At 36.8% G+C, this 16799-nt stretch overlaps 1 protein-coding gene across 2 annotated transcripts in view; it reads right to left on the reverse strand.

The window, feature by feature from the left end:
- Nucleotides 1-16799, reverse strand: part of LOC128546131 (uncharacterized) — a 110398-nt gene that overhangs the window by 71699 nt on the left and 21900 nt on the right. For both annotated transcript variants that reach the window (XM_053525267.1, XM_053525266.1), the window contains exons 2-4: nucleotides 8562-8798; nucleotides 7823-7944; nucleotides 3896-4081 (exon numbers count right to left, since the gene is read on the reverse strand). In XM_053525267.1, coding sequence (XP_053381242.1) covers nucleotides 3896-4081; nucleotides 7823-7944; nucleotides 8562-8791 — 538 coding nt within the window. In that variant the 5' untranslated portion in view covers nucleotides 8792-8798. The remainder of the gene's footprint in view (nucleotides 1-3895; nucleotides 4082-7822; nucleotides 7945-8561; nucleotides 8799-16799) is intronic.

Here is a 16799-nt window from a genome sequence, read left to right on the forward strand (position 1 = left end):
GTCAAGTTTCTGGCTAGAGGGGAAAGAAATGACCGGTCAGTTTCTTCACTAGGCAAGTACTGCTAGGGAGAAAGAAATGACCAGTAAATTTCTTCCCCACCTGACAGGTCAAGCATATGATAGGGGGGAAAGAACTGACTGGTCAATTTCTTCTTCCCACCTGAAAGGTCAAGTTCTGGCTAGTGGGGAAAGAACTGACCGGTCAATTTCTTCCCCCACCTGACAGGTCAAGTACTGGCTAGGGGAGAAAGAACTGACTAGTCAATTTCTTCCCCTACCTGACAGGTCAAGCACTGGCTAGGGGGGAAAGAACTGTCTGGTCAATTTCTTCTCCCTCCTGATACCTCAAGTACTGGCTAGGGGGGAAAGAACTGACTGGTCGAATTCATTTCCCCACCCGACAGGTCAAGTACTGGCTAGGGGGGAAAGAACTGACTGGTTAATTTCTCCCCCCACCTGACAGGTCAAGTACTTGCTGGGGGGGAAAGAACTGACCGGTCAATTCCTTCCCCCTCTCGCCAGTACTTGCTCTGTTAGGTGGGCGAAGAAAATGTCTGGTCAGTTCTTTCCCCCCTAGCCAGTACTTGACCTGACTGGTCAATTTTTTCTTCCCACCTGAAAGGTCAAGTTCAGGCTAGGGGGAAAGACCTGACCGGTCAATTTCTTCCCCCACCTGACAGGTCAAGTACTGGCTAGGGGGGAAAGAACTGACTAGTCAATTTCTTCCCTTACCTAACAGAGCAAGTACTGGCTTTGGAGGGGAAAGAACTAACCAGTAAATTTCTTCCCCAACCTGACAGGTCAAGCACTGGCTAGGGGGGAAAGAACTGACCAGACATTTTCTTCGCCCACCTAACAGAGCAAGTACTGGCTAGAGGGGGAAGAAATTGACTGGTCAGTTCTTTTTAGCAAGTACTGCCTAGAGGGGAAAGAACTGACCAGTAAATTTCTTCCCCCACCTGACAGGTCAAGCATATGATAGGGGGGAAAGAACTGGCTGGTTAATTTCTTCCCCCACCTGACAGGTCAAGTACTTGCTGGGGGGGAAAGAACTGACCGGTCAATTCCTTCCCCCTCTCGCCAGTACTTGCTCTGTTAGGTGGGCGAAGAAAATGTCTGGTCAGTTTTCCCCCCCCTAGCCAGTGCTTGACCTGTCGGTTGGGGAGAAGAAATTGACCGGTCAGTTCTTTCCCCGCTAGCCAGTACTTGCTTTGTCAGGTGGGGAAGAAATTGACCAGTCTGTTCTTCCCCCCTAGCAAGTACTGCCTAGAGGGGAAAGAACTGACCGGTAAATTTCTTCCCCCACCTGACAGGTCAAGTATATGATATTGGGGCAAGAACTGACTGGTCAATTTTTTCTTCCAACCTGAAAGGTCAAGTTCTGGCTAAGGGGAAAGAACTGACCGGTCAATTTCTTCCCCCACCTGACAGGTCAAGTATTGGCTAGGGGGGAAAGAACTGACTAGTCAATTTCTTCCCCCACCTGACAGGTCAAGCACTGGCTAGGGGGAAAAGATCTGACTAGTCAGTTTCTTCTCCCAAACCAACAGGTCAAGAACTGGCTAGGGGGGAAAGAACTGACTGGTCAATTTACTTCACCCACCTTACTGGTCAAGTACTGGCTACGTGGGAAAAGAACTGACCAGCAGTAATTTCCTTACCTTAGAAGAAACTGAAACAGGAAAAAGGCAAATAAAAAAATACAACAGAAATTAAAATAAGTTCATTTAAAAACATGTCTTTAATTTACACAAAATATGAAACATATTTCTTATTTTATAGGAAATTTAAATGAAAACCGACTATCGGAAATGAAAAACAGGCTAGTTAAGAATAACCAAGAATAACCAGTTCCAATTCACTAACAGGGGAAATAATTGACTAGCCAGGAAAATTGATGAGGGGGGAAAGAATTGACTAGTTAGTTTTTCCCCCCATAAGAATGATCAAGAGTAACCAGTTGTGATTAGGGGGAAAAATTGACTAGGGGGGGGGGGGGGAAGAACTGACCAGTCAGTTTCTTCCCCGGGGAAAAAACTGACTAGTCAATTCTTTCCCCCGGGGAAGAAACTAACTAGTCAGTTTTTTTCCCCGGGGAAAGAACTGACTGGGGAAAAAACTGACCGTTACACGGTACAAAGTGTTTATAAAGATCAAATATTTGTACATTTTAAAAATGATTCATTGGTGAAAACATTGATTGAGAAAAACTCTAATTGAAGTGATACATATCCAGTTAAAGAACAAAGCTACTTTAAAGATATTATTTCAGGAAATATGATAAAACAGTCATATTTTGTTAATATGTAACCTTGTGAGAAACATCATTGATAATGTAAAAATACTTTTTGAGAACACCGAACTTGCTGATGTTACTCTTCCACTGGAGTACTAGATATAATTTTATTATTGAATTATATAAACTTGGCTTTTGAGCATGTCATTCAATTTTCTAGCATAAAACTGCTGTTCTTGTCACATTTCGGGGGTGTTTTAACAGGAGAGAAAACGTGTGTTAATAGAGAGAGCTTCTCGCGCTCGCGTGCTGTTATAACACCTTTTTATATATGCGCGTTTCGTGGCAAGGCTTAAACGTCATTCGGTCCCAAAACGGATAATTCAAAACGAAATGACGTCAACGTAAAAACAACTAAGACATTCCCGCACATTTCGTGGAAAATTAATGACGTTGAGTGACATTGTATTCATTTATCAGTTTTTACGCGTTTTATGCTAGAATAGCGTTAGCGCATGTTTTTTTCGTGTAATAACATTTGCAGAACCCCTCGGGATACGTTGGCGCCCTAACGGGCTCGGGTTCCAACCAATCCCTCGGGATTCTGCAGATGTTATAACACGAAAAAACATGCGTTATCCCTACAAAAACATCATTTTTTTCTGCTGTTCACACTGCCATGTTCATTGTTAAATTATCAAAGCAAAACATTCAATGATAGTTTTATTAGATCTAAATACACATTTAATGAAAAAATGTTAACAAAATACCATACTGGGCAGGTGCTCCTCATCAAAACCCTTTATCAGAGCATTTGACAGCACGACCATCCAAGAAAAATAGGATGAGTTCTAAACTGCCACTCAAAAATACACTAATGGGGGACACAATTTACTGTCTACACTATACAAGTTGCTGTGATTTATATCTTGTGCAAGTTTTCTTGAATAGTGTAGACGAGCCTTTAGAGATAAGATGTGTCATTTCTTCTGGAGTAAACACGTGTTTAAATTTTTATTTATCATTTGCGTTATCTCTGAGCGTTTTGTGGTTTCCTCTCGATAGCTTGTTACACTGCAATCATTTTACTTCCTTGTATGCTATGCTTCTATTTAAAGCATCTTCTCATGAAATATTTTTACTACCCTATTTGCATCACACGGATAACTAGGCACCTTGCGACCCTGCCCGAAACACATCAGTTTTTAAGTGTCATGTGGTAGTCACAAATAGTCACCCTGTGTTTGGATTTAGCTTTGTTATTGTTTCAGTTGCTAAGGGAACACAGAGTACTCTTAAAACTAGAGTTCCGCTTGGGTCGGCTCTAAGGGGCGTGAGAGGTGTTGCATATTTAATTATCTCATAAACAGACTTAAGTCTGCTATTGGTTAGCTCAGCTGCATTCCATGGTTTCAAAGAATCTTCTTGTAGTTTTTATCTAATTACACATATATTATCAGTTAAAGGTGGTATATTTTCTTCATCTTTATTTCCACTTTTTTCAGATTTTTCAGAAATAAATTCTGGAACTTTTGAGAGAGATTACTATTTACATTGAAATGAGCGTTAAATCTCGTGCAAGCAAAATAACCATTATCGCCAATCATATAAATATTTTGATTTTGATCGGAAAATGTAATCTGTAACGTGTATACAAACTTTGACAGTAAGGTTGAGTGGCCGTGTCCCATTGTTCTGACTCCAAACATTCTGTTCTGTTTGCCCCGACCAGCTCGTGGCCTCCGTAGCAACCAAAACGACATATACTACCAAGTCTCATGTCATGACTCACATTACATATCTTCCAACCGTCTGGTACATCATCCCAAGAATTGCAACGTAAAACTGTGTAAAATATATTTTTGTTATACAGTCAAGTGTGTATTAAGACCATATTTCTGAGAGCAAAAATAATGGTCTATATGTACCAGGTACTTTGAAAATGTCTAAATCGGAAAACATACTGGTAGTGTTATCTGTTCATAAGTTTGTCTACATCTTTACCTTTATCCCACAGATGTGGTATTTTCTAAATTCAATTTTGCAAAATCAAATGCGTTGCAAACGATCAGTTGCAAAGGTCCTTTCATTTTGTCTAACGCTACATTTTAGTGTAACTATACATAGACAATTTTAATAATACAAGTATAGCTTTTTCACAAATGTTAGTTACACTTTCTAAATGCCCAATGTTGAATATTTGTTAACCAGAATCTTTTCCTGATACCTGTAAATATAAATGATAATATCGAAAATGTGTATAATTTTGAGACTTTTGATTTTGTTTATTGGGTCATGTACATTTGAAAAATACGTGTATCATATAAATATAATAATATAAAATGTTTTGTTCATATATCGTGTATCATCATATTTTTAACACGCTCGAGAAAGTGCATAAAACCTAGTGTAGTAAGCAAACAAGGTTTAATTAATTGACTGATGACAGTAAGACTGCCATAGAAAGAGTTATACATCAATTAGTGTAATACACAGACATTTGGGGTCACGACCCCCAAAACATCCCACTTTTCGCCGGCCCTGGCAAAGGTAAGCGATATTTTTTTGCATTTTAACACGCACTGCTTATGGAACACATTTCTTTTACAATTAAAGCATGTTAAAAAAAACTCACCATCGATACTCCTACAATAAGAAGACTTACAATAGTGAAACTGACACTGGGAACAATTTATTGTGCTGGAGCTCCCACTTTCAGGTATTAGATGCCTAATAGTAATGTTTACAAAATGGCATTTGCTTGGTATATTTGGACGGATAGTCGAAGACAATTCCGTCCAGTGGAACCACAATAATACATATACGAATTTCGGCTTAATCGATTTTTTGATAACCACCATAGATTTCACAATCCGCCGAAAGAAAATAGTTCTCAAAAGACAGCACATAGAACAATTGAAATCATTAAGCTTCACTGCGAACTTTAATTGAATGCAGAGGATTAGGCCAGCATTTTTTAATCTTCTGGTTTACGGGAGCGCCGACCCTATTTTTTGACAAAACAAAATAAAAATAAAAGTCAATTTCAGTAATTTTATTTTCATTTTACCCGCCGACCGTCCATAATTGCTGCTGCCAAAAATAAAAGTTTAACTGTATGGTAGAGGTTTTTGATCAAGATCAGCAGACGCATGAAAAATGGCGGCCTGTATGGATGTAAATTGTGTGAAATTAAATAGGAAAAATATAAAATCTAACAGACAATTGTCTCTGGAATAATTTGGCAGAGATAACAAGTATTGTAAACAAATTGGATCTGAGTAGAAATTACAGCACCTAAAGCTCAACATTAGGAATAATCACGTACGAAAAATGACCTTCACTATCAACGCTGTCCAGATGATTTGTTATCTGTATTATAACTGGACAACGATCAAATTCATGTGGGACTGACAGAAAAATACCACAATTGATTAAAAGGAAAGAAACCAAAGAAATGGCAAAATAGAAAAGGAAAAGTGAGTGTCAACTTCCTAAACAGAGGGTAAGAGAAGAAAAAATAACTAATACCACAATTTTCAGTAGTTCTGTTCAAAACAAAGTGCAATTTCAATGTAAAATGACACATATCCCTGAAAATGCTTGACAATGATACACGTGATAAAAAATTCAAACTAGTTAAAATAATTGGACAGTCAAATTAATGGTTGTTTAATATGTGAGATGGGCAATCTTATCCGAGTGGAGATATTGCCCGCATGAAAAGATTATCTCAATATTACCTAGGATCGCGTCAAATTAGTTTGACGAAAGTTCTAGCCAGGTACTGTAACTCAAAAGATAATTATCAAGCATAAAACTCCCAGCAATATTCTCATATTCACTTGAAGTATACCGATAAAATCTATAAGAAGACCCTTTGAAAGTATGTTTGTATACAAAATAGATACATACAAAAACACAAATAATACATATCCTTGGTGGCTTTGAAAATGGTATTAATCATACAAGCTACACATAGAGAGAACAACAGTATCATACTGAGATGATGAGATATAAACCAGTTCAGAATAGTTCACTTGTGAGTGTGTATGCAATTTAAGCTTGCAAGCTTTTGTTTCTGTGGTGTACAAAATATGTATCCTTTTGGACGTTTTATTTTTATTTATTTGGTCGACTACTCAAAATCTCAGAATTGGGATTTTTATTTTTAATTTTTTTTTTGAAAAATCTCCCGTAAACCAGAAAAAAAAATGCTGGCCTTAGTGTAGTACTAACTTGAGCAGTCGATGTGGCCGCTGACCAATAAATATACGAGACACTGTTCTTATCGCTGGATGACGGATTTTTCATTGAGGATTTTACATAATGGCATTCACAAATAAATTAACTGTACTAAAAATTCAGAACATAGAGGAAGTAAAAGCTCGGACATTTGTTATTTTTAATCACCACAAAGAAGTGAAATATAATAACAGAACTTTGATAGATACTTTTGATAATCAAAAGAAGTAAAAGACTTTTCCAATGATTTATGATACTTCGAAAATTTATTGAGAAAGGAATCTATTATATTGCCGAATACAATATTACTTAGCTCTCGGTAAATCTGTAAAAGTTATTACTAATCTAGAGCAAAATCAAAATATATAAGGAAAAAATATTTGGTCCCAGTAGGGCTTGAACCTACGCCCCCTCCCCCCGAGAATTGCAGTAAAAGTAAGCTTATGGTAGGTATTGAATACTCTTCAAAAAGGAGGTACTCTATCACGCTTCTAATACCTTAACCGGGTACCAAAATTTATACTCTTACGACTATATTTATGTGTATGTATTTGTTCACATGTATTTACACCATGTAAACTGCGACTCTGAATAAAAGTATTGACTTGACTTGACTATACTAGATCATCACTTCCTATGATAAAAGTCTAATTTTGGTACCCAATTTCGATGCAGGGAAGTGTTCCATAAAAATGAATTTGATCGATTTATTATTTCTCGTCGGAATCCGAATGTCAGTTGTCAGGACTGGTGACTTGACAGAATGGAACAGACACGTCGATTGATACCAGGCATTTATAGGTAGGTGTTAATTCAAAAGTTTAATCATCTATTGTTTCCTAGTGACCATTACACAGTTGCTTATGAGCATTGATAGTGAGAAATGCTTTTTTGAAAACACGATATATTTTTTTTAAAAATGCATTAAATGATCGTCACCTATGTTCATTACGTGTTAATATGATACAAAAGATTTGCTAACCTTTGGCAGGGGTGGCGGACAAGGGGTGGATAGTGGGGTCCTGACCCCAAGTGTCTGTGGTATAACGGTGAAACTTCCGTTTCAGTGTATTGTTTGGTTAACGCCGTTTTTCGGAGACGTGTGAGTTTTGACCTATATATAATTGTATATATCATCATGTTTGTAATATGTTTTGTTTGAGAATGTGACACTTATGGAACTTCGCATGTATGGCTGTTCTGACCCATGTATAAATTATGTGATTATTATATGTTTATTATTATGTTTTGCTTTCTCGTATGAAAATGCACTTCAGTTAAAGATACTAATATTAGCTTTTGACAACATCCACAATCTTAAGATGAAACATATATTTTTACCTTTTACAGTTATTTTAAATGAACATGAGGCATAATTGCCGCTTTTGTCTTTCGCATGATATTCTATGGTGGTGATACCCTCAAAAAATAGTTCCCCTGGCGCTTTTCCAGTTCTAGTTCCTCTGAAACAAAACAAGTATGTCCTTTAGTTTACAATGCTTAGTGATGTAGAAATGTACACCCGAATGCAGAAAGGAGTATTTTTAACCGATCCTCATAGCTACAACAATACTCGATCAGGTGATTTCAACGTTGTTAGAGTGATGTATTTTAAGCAGAACTGTTGGGCTAAATGACACAAGAATGATATAAAGGAATGTGTACCCGTTATATACCTAATCAAATCAACACGAGGGTGCATTTGGAGCGAATGCGAGTCCTTTTCTTAGCGCATGTGTTCATTAAGCTGAGATTTGTGCTGTTACAGTCCAACGGAGAGACGAGATTTTTGTCATTTTTTGAAAATTCCTAAAAATCACACAAGATTAGATATGTATTATTTCGTCCACTTGTTTTATGTAAAAGATTTGTACGTCGAAACCTCATGATCTGATAAAACGATGACCAGTATGGTAATTACTGATTTCAAATTGAATGTTAGTACGAAGACATCTGTAAATTAAATTTATTGCCAAAATAAAACACTATCTGTCTCTATAACATGTACCTGTAACCTATTTGAAACCCATCAAAAATAGAAAATAGTTATCAATTTTCAATAAATGTAGTAAAGTCTCACTTTATCGACCCATCTCTATTGTCGTTTGCTACTATGGAACTTTCGTTCCACCACACTTTGGTATTTATTTGGAACGGATCAGCGATTTCGTGCCTGTCTGGTGGACATGTTATTGTAGGTTTGGTTGTATCATGTGGTGGACAGCGACGACAGCGACGGCGGCGACCGCAGCCCATTACAAGAGAACACCAACATGCACAGAACACTAGTAGCGTAAGAGAGCCCTTCATTTGTTATCTAAAATGAATAAATGTGTGTTAATTGACACTGAAAGACTCCAAATTCAACTTTTTTTCTATCTAGTTTCGAATTTTAAACATGTTTGAAATATAACACAAGACTAGTGGCTCTAGATTTCTAAACTTGAAACACTTACACACGGGTACTAAACAGTGCCTGCGGTACTGACTGTGCCGACGAGGATTGAAGGCACTTCGCTTCCTGTACCGCAGGTACTTCGTCAATGTTTACAAAACGAGCGAGATCGGTGAGTGATTTTTGTCATTTTTGTCATTTTGTTACTGCATGGAGTATTTTTTCAAAAATCGGGGAATGTAGCGGGGTGTAGATGTATCTTATCTACATATCCATGCTAAAATTTGTGGCAAATGATCAATTTCCTAGAAACGTAAGGACAAATAAGTTGAGAATGAAACGTGATTTTTTCACATCAGTGACTGTTTAGACTCGATTTCTTTTCGCTGACCCAAACGATGTCGTCTCTGCCGTCGTAAATTATATTTATAAATGACATGTGATCTGCTAAAACATAAAATATGTCCAGAAAATTCCGAATTTGAACGTTATGCCACTTTTGGAAAAGTGCCGCAGGCATTTTGACGATGCCGCAGCCCCTTCGAGGTGCCGCAGGCACTTTCAAAAAGTATAGGGACATAAATTTGGCCGAAACTAGACAGATGGAAGAACAGAGAAACAACATCTCCTTCAAGAAAACGAAAAGAAAAAGGAGTGTTGAATAGTATGCAGTGGAATGCAAGTCAACTGGAGTCAGGTACCCTAATATTGCCGCATTTCAGAAAGCGGTCCGCAGAATAAAAACCCTATGCTGCTCGATTTGTTGTTGTTTTTGTTTTTTTTCAAAGTTTTGTTTGCTGGGAATAAAATAGGTTTTTACGTACATGTAAAAACTATTAAAATTGGAAAATTCTCCCGTTTGATCGTTTATGAGCTATACTTATTAAGTTCTCCTTTTTTCTGAAAACATTTTTAAAATATTTTTTTTTTTGTAGATATACTTAATATTTCCAGGAAACGTTAGGCTATTAAAATAACTACAGAAAATTTCAAACATCGATATAGTTTCTGATTTTATACCGTAATAACTGTCTAGCTAGTAAATGTCAGCTGTCCACAATGGGCTCTTACACAAATGGTATCGAGATTATAATGTGAATCATCGCAATAATATTTACAGGAAACTTCTGACTATTGAGACTCTTATTAGAAAACTTCGCTTTATCACGATAATTTCTTGAAGTATCCTGACAGCTACCTACCTATCTCGTGGCAGAGGTTATAATGCAGTAATCTGGTCATAAATGTGCTTCCGTGGTGTAGGTGTAGTCGAAAGAAGTCCCTAATAAATAGATCTTAAGTTTTCTATTCTTCGCGCATTTTCGCATAAATCGGGAGCCAAATGGGCATCATTCAACTCGTGGAATTAATTTTACATAAAATAGGACACTTTTCATGCTCATATTCGCTTGTTTTCGAGTTGTTTTACGTGAAAACGAAAGTAGGGTTTTTATTCTGCGGACCACTTTCTGAAATGCGACAATATGAGGGTACCTGACTCCAGTTGACTTGCATTCCACTGCATACTATTCCACACCCCTTTTTCTTTTCGTTTTCTTGAAGGAAATGTTGTTTCTCTGTTCTTCCATTTGTCTGTTTGTCTAGTTTCGGCCAAATTTATGTCCCTATACTTTTTGAAAGTGCCTGCGGCACCTCGAAGGGGCTGCGGCATCGTCAAAATGCCTGCGGCACTTTTCCAAAAGTGGCATAACGTTCAAATTCGGAATTTTCTGGACATATTTTATGTTTTAGCAGATCACATGTCATTTATAAATATAATTTACGACGGCAGAGACGACATCGTTTGGGTCAGCGAAAAGAAATCGAGTCTAAACAGTCACTGATGTGAAAAAATCACGTTTCATTCTCAACTTATTTGTCCTTACGTTTCTAGGAAATTGATCATTTGCCACAAATTTTAGCATGGATATGTAGATAAGATACATCTACACCCCGCTACATTCCCCGATTTTTGAAAAAATACTCCATGCAGTAACAAAATGACAAAAATGACAAAAATCACTCACCGATCTCGCTCGTTTTGTAAACATTGACGAAGGACCTGCGGTACAGGAAGCGAAGTGCCTTCAATCCTCGTCGGCACAGTCAGTACCGCAGGCACTGTTTAGTACCCGTGTAACACGAAGTTAAGCTTTCAAAAATTGATAGTTCTTCTGTAAGTTTTCTGTAAAAAGGGAAGTATATCTGAAGGCGATTTCCAAAACTTAACCGGAAACAAAAAAAAAATGTTTCTTTTTTTCCTGGGCCTTATTAGGGTCTAACATAATGTTATTAATGTTATTACATATCCATAGTTTTGCAATCCATTAAGCTTGCTTTGCACACTTTTTTCAAGAAAATGGCATAAGGTGAAGGCTACTTTCAAGACTCATTCAAGGGTGATTGTGATACTTTAATCCTTAAGGTATATCAACTTCTTTCATGTATGAAAACTATAACAATTTGTGATTAAAAGAAAAGGGTGGAATGTCAGCAACATGCATGTACACGTATTTATTTATCAACAGTTACACTGATATCTTCGCACCATAGTTAGCTAAATCAAATAGATATTTGAGTCTATATCATGCAGTTACAGTACGAAAACATGTACTATAACGAAATAGTTTTTAAAGTGAGTGTTAGGGGAGGGAAAAGAGGGATTCTCAATGATTCCATACAGGCATACTTTTTTTTCATTTACTTTATTTGTTTGCTTTTAGAAAAGCTGTTACCGCGTTGTGCATTCGGGCGTAAATTAACTAATCCAGGTAAAGGGGTGCTATAGTTTACTGAATACAAGTTTTATACATGAAAGGACACCAACCAATATGATGCGTGTCTCGTTGGCGCAGTAGGTAAGACATCGATTACCAGCTAGGTATTGGTTTGAATCCCGGAAAGGTAAGACCTTATTGTTTTTGTTTATTTCTTACGTGAATCATCAGCCCAGATGATCCGAATACCAGATCCACCATAGTATATGAACTCGCCCAAAAACATTTTTGAAGGTCAAAGTATATTTATACCCTACGTGTTAAGAGTTTTTGTCCCCCCGACCCACCCATGAGTGGTGGGGGCATACAGATATGCTCTTATCCGTGCGTGCGTCCGTCCGTGCGTCTGTGCGTCCGTCCGAAGTTTGTGACGCGCCTAGCTCAAAAAGTATTCGATATAAATTGATGAAACCTTGCACCTTCTATTTTTCGTTTGGCTCCGCCTCCTATTTTTAGAGTTATGGCCCCTGAAATAGTCAAAAATGCACATTTTCACCTTGTGACACGCCTAGCTCAAAACGTATTTGATATAGATTCATGAAACCTTGCATGAGTCTTAATCATGATATGAACTTGCACATTTCCTATTTTTAATGAGTCCGTCCCCTGTTTCCAGAGTTATGACCCCTGAAATGGTCAAAAATGCACATTTTCACCTTGTGACGCACCTAACTCATGATATGAACTTGCACACCTCCTATTTTTATTTGCCTCCGTCCCCTGTTTTTAGAGTTATGGCCCCTGAAATAGTCAAAAATGCACATTTTCACATTGAGACGCACCTAGCGCAAAAAATATATTATATAAATGGATGAAAACTTACATGAGTCTTTATCATGATATAAACTTGCACATCTCTTATTTATTTGCTGGCTCCTTTCCCTATTTTTAAAGTTACAGTAAAAAATGCACATTTTCACCTAATTATGTGCCTAACTCATAAAGTATTTAATGTAAATTCATGAAACCTTGCTTGAGTCTTCATCATAATGTGACCTTGCACACTTGGCATTCTCCTTGAGAATCTTAGCGTTTATTACAGGGTTATGGACCTTGAAATAGCCAAAATAGTGGATTTTTTGTTCGTGATGCTCATAGCTCAAAAAGTACATGGTCTAGAATAATGAATCTTTTTCATATTTTTTTTGCGGCTATACCCCATTAAGACTGCAAACATTTGAATTATTTACCCTTATTTGTGACAAATGTACCAGTGGGGGCACACCTTGTGTCCTACAGACACATCCTAATCTAGTTTAAGTGACAGTGTTTCAATAAAAGAAGAAATTAGTTAGCATAGTAATTTCGGCACATTGTGTGAACCGTTTTGCACACATAATTCTTCAAATTTACAGTCAGCAGTTCATTTTTCTTTAAAACATCTTGTTTTTGGAAACAAATGTCATGAACCGGACTTTGTGGTCCGACCTGTATATATAAAAACTTATCCTGAAAAAAAAACATGACATTGATTGGGGAAAGAACCCAATGACATACGACGAAAATCCTGCAGACTTACTGATCAGAATATCATTCAAGGATATCTGGATGTTTTGTATAAATGCTTTGTTCTTGCTTTCCTTTCCTATAGCATATAAATCACCATTTATAAAGAAGATTACTTCCTTACATAAAGGTAAAAGACATGACTAAAATAAGTCAAAATGTATCCGCTGCTTAAACTGCCGCACTGGAAATACCTTTCCCTAGCCGTAGCGTATTAAAACGTAAATTAGTGTCTGATGGCCCTTTCACGCTTCCGTAGAATCAACTTTTATTACACGAAATTCATTTTGAAAATATTTCTGAAATGTCAAGGTTTGCAGTTCTCAAATACGGAAATATCTGACATACAAGGCATATACTGTCACTTTAAGAGAACATAAAAATTGACCTTTTTGAATAATAATAATAATAATAATAATAACGACTTTATTTTAAAAGGATACACATTTGGGTGTGCCCAATCTTCCATGTGGGCTTCATGAATGAATTGTTGAATGACTTGTATTCAAATGAATATCTGTAAGTCGGAAAAAATGAAACACTCCATTACTACAGGATTATTTTATCATGGCAAAGGCTATGTTACGTTTTGGATAAAAGACTAGAGCCTACATCGAACAAATACTGCACAATAAATTACAATCTGAAAGATAAAATGTAACATGTATTTTTGTCCGTTAGTGTTTTTTTTCAGGCATAACATTGTTTAAATTAAAATATTTACATTCGCCCCATTGAAAATTTTGACGTTCATTTCGTATGAACAGCAAAAGGAAAGGCGCGAAAGCTACTGCTTAGTGATCACGACGAAGTCCACGTATAGTCAGGGAGAACGTTTCATAGAAACGAAACCAGAATGTAAACCGAAACCGAACCGAAGACATGTACGAATTGAAATCCTAGTTGGGATACCAAAGTCGGACTGAAAAGTTTTTTTTTAGAAAAAGTGGTACTATTTTCCAAAAAGGAGTCGATTTCTTTCTATGAAGTTGCAAATATTCGATCAAAATATCGACCAGGATCTTCGTGCAAGTCCTTAACAAGACTGCGATATTCTCCAAATTCTCGCCTATGAATCACTGTCATGTAACCATCATCCATATGAAGGTCATTTCAAATGAGGTTCTTTTTACTTTGCGTTCTCCTACTATTTTTTTTTATAGATTTTGATCAAAATTTGGAGTATATGTGAAAACAAAAATCGGTTCCGGCTCCAGTTTCCTTGTATAAATGAATAAATGAATTAACCATACAAACATAATAAATGCAAACCTTTACTGTTAAGAAATATAATATTGTGTTCTTTAATAAAAAAAACTGATTTGGTAGAAGGCCGGTGACGCTATCATAAAAACATAACTTTCAAAATAAAAGAAAATCTACAGAATTACAATTCGCCAGAGGCTATAATGTGAAACTAATAAAACTATTAATGAGAGTGGTTGTATATTCTGTTCTGCTTTCATGTTGTAACATAATACCATTAACGAAACATGATACACTATTCGATTAAACACACATAAACGCGCCATTATGAGCTCTTTATATAAAAAAAAAAAAAAAAAAAAAAAAAAAAAAAAAACATGAAATACTTATTAAACAGATACCCCAGGTATTTAGGTATCACACAGATTTTTCAATAATGATAGGCTAAGGGTGGGAAATGTTAATATTGTAGAAAAAATATCAAATGTATGGAAATTAACATAAAACGGTTAACAAATATCTTACATGTTTCTAACCTGTGGTAGACATATGTTTATTTGCTAAAATATTCTTATAGGGGCCTCCGTCGCCGTGTAGTTAAGGTCGCTGACTTCAAGTTACTTGCCCCTCATCGATGTGAGTTCGAGCCCCACTCGGGGCTGGCTTATGGAAGGTCGGTGGTTCTATCTAGGTGCCTACTCGTGATGAAATAATGCACGGAGAGGTACCTAGGGTCTTCCTCCACCATTAAAGCTGGAAACTCGCCATATGACCTATTTAACAAATTAACATGGGTGAAGGAATTTGGTAAAGGGTCACCTTATAGGAATACTTCTCTTTTTTTTAATCGGACCAACGGTTTTAGGGGAGATTTTATAAAGTTTACCATAGTAGAAAAATCAAGCTCTTGGCAGACCTGCTGTAAACGAAACATAATGGTTTGAAGGAATTTGGAAGAGAATAACCCAAGTAACATTGCTGTGAAGTTATTTTGAAATCGAGCCAGCGGTTTCAGAGGAGAATATTTTTAAAATGTTCCATTTTTGTTGTAATGGCAACCAGAATTCTGTATGGATGACCTATATCTAAACTTGAGCCACCAAATGAACATTCCTATGAAGTTTGGTTAAAACTGGCTAAGTGGTTAAGGAGGGGATATTCCTTAAAGAGGGGCCTCCGTGGCTTAATGGTTAAGGTCGCTGACTTTGAATCACTTTCCCCTTATCGATATGGGTTCGAGCCTTACCCGGGGCGTTGAACTCTTCATATCAGGTTTCTACCAAGGTGCCTGAACGTGATGAAAAAAATGCATGGGGGGGGGGGGGCACCTGGGGTCTTTCTTCGTCATCAAAGCTGGAAAAGTTGCCATATGAACTATAACTGTTCGCTGCTACGTTAAATGCAACAAAAAAAAATTAAAAAGTTAAAGATAATTATTTTTTCGCGATCGGACAGACAACGAGACAACCAACGATCCTAAAAGAACACCATGCGTAATTAATGCTTAAATGAGCTAAACAGACAAATATTTTGTATAAATATAAGGATTTGTGGAAAAAAAATATGAATGAGCCGGACTGTATTGCAATTTTTAATTATTAAGGGCCCAAAACGCTAGACCTTCAACTGTAATATAGTTCCGAAAATCGAACTTGAACAAAGGTTACAGTCATTAACATTCTGAATAAATGTTTTGATGATAGAATACAATGTACAGCTTTTAGATAAATCAAGGTTACGTTTGATAACTTAATAGAAATTTTAAAGTAGTACACATTCTACTAAAGTACCATTAAGATTAGTAAAAAATGAAGGTTCTAGCGTGTAAACATGTTAAATTTTCTCCCGCCGAAACCCACACTGGATAACCGGCTATCTTGATGCCCGCTAGAAATGTAACCCAGCTGGAAATGTAACCCAGCTGTAAATCGGTAAGTAAACTTTTTCATTTGTTTCTATTAAAACGAAGCCAATTCTTGCAAATTAACTTGACAGTTTTGTCAAGGAATGACCATTACTTACGTTTACAATTTTTGGGCCAAAACCGATCGTCATGTTTTGAGATATTCGCTAACAATTTCTTCAGTTTGAAAAATCGAGCAAAAATCCAAAGTTTTTCGCAAACTGTTTTGTTTATGAACAACCTGTGAAAAATTGTATCGTCTGGTTTAACAGATGTGTCCTTTCGGAACACCTGTGTGAAGTTTCCGGGTTCTACGTTATTCCTGAAAAAGTATATTAGCCGTTAAATAGGCATGGTCGAAAAAAAAAAAAGACTGTCGAAAACGGCCGCTAGTGCTGTCGTTGAACTCGAATGTTAACATTTACAGACTATCCATTAACTCCGATGATTATGAATACTTTTGTATGTAAAAAGTATTACTGGCAGTATCGGAAACGTAATTATTTTTAAGAATGGCACTCTCATTCCAAG

The sequence above is a fragment of the Mercenaria mercenaria genome, chromosome 15 (assembly GCF_021730395.1).
Source record: "Mercenaria mercenaria strain notata chromosome 15, MADL_Memer_1, whole genome shotgun sequence".
Lineage (NCBI taxonomy): Eukaryota > Metazoa > Mollusca > Bivalvia > Venerida > Veneridae > Mercenaria > Mercenaria mercenaria.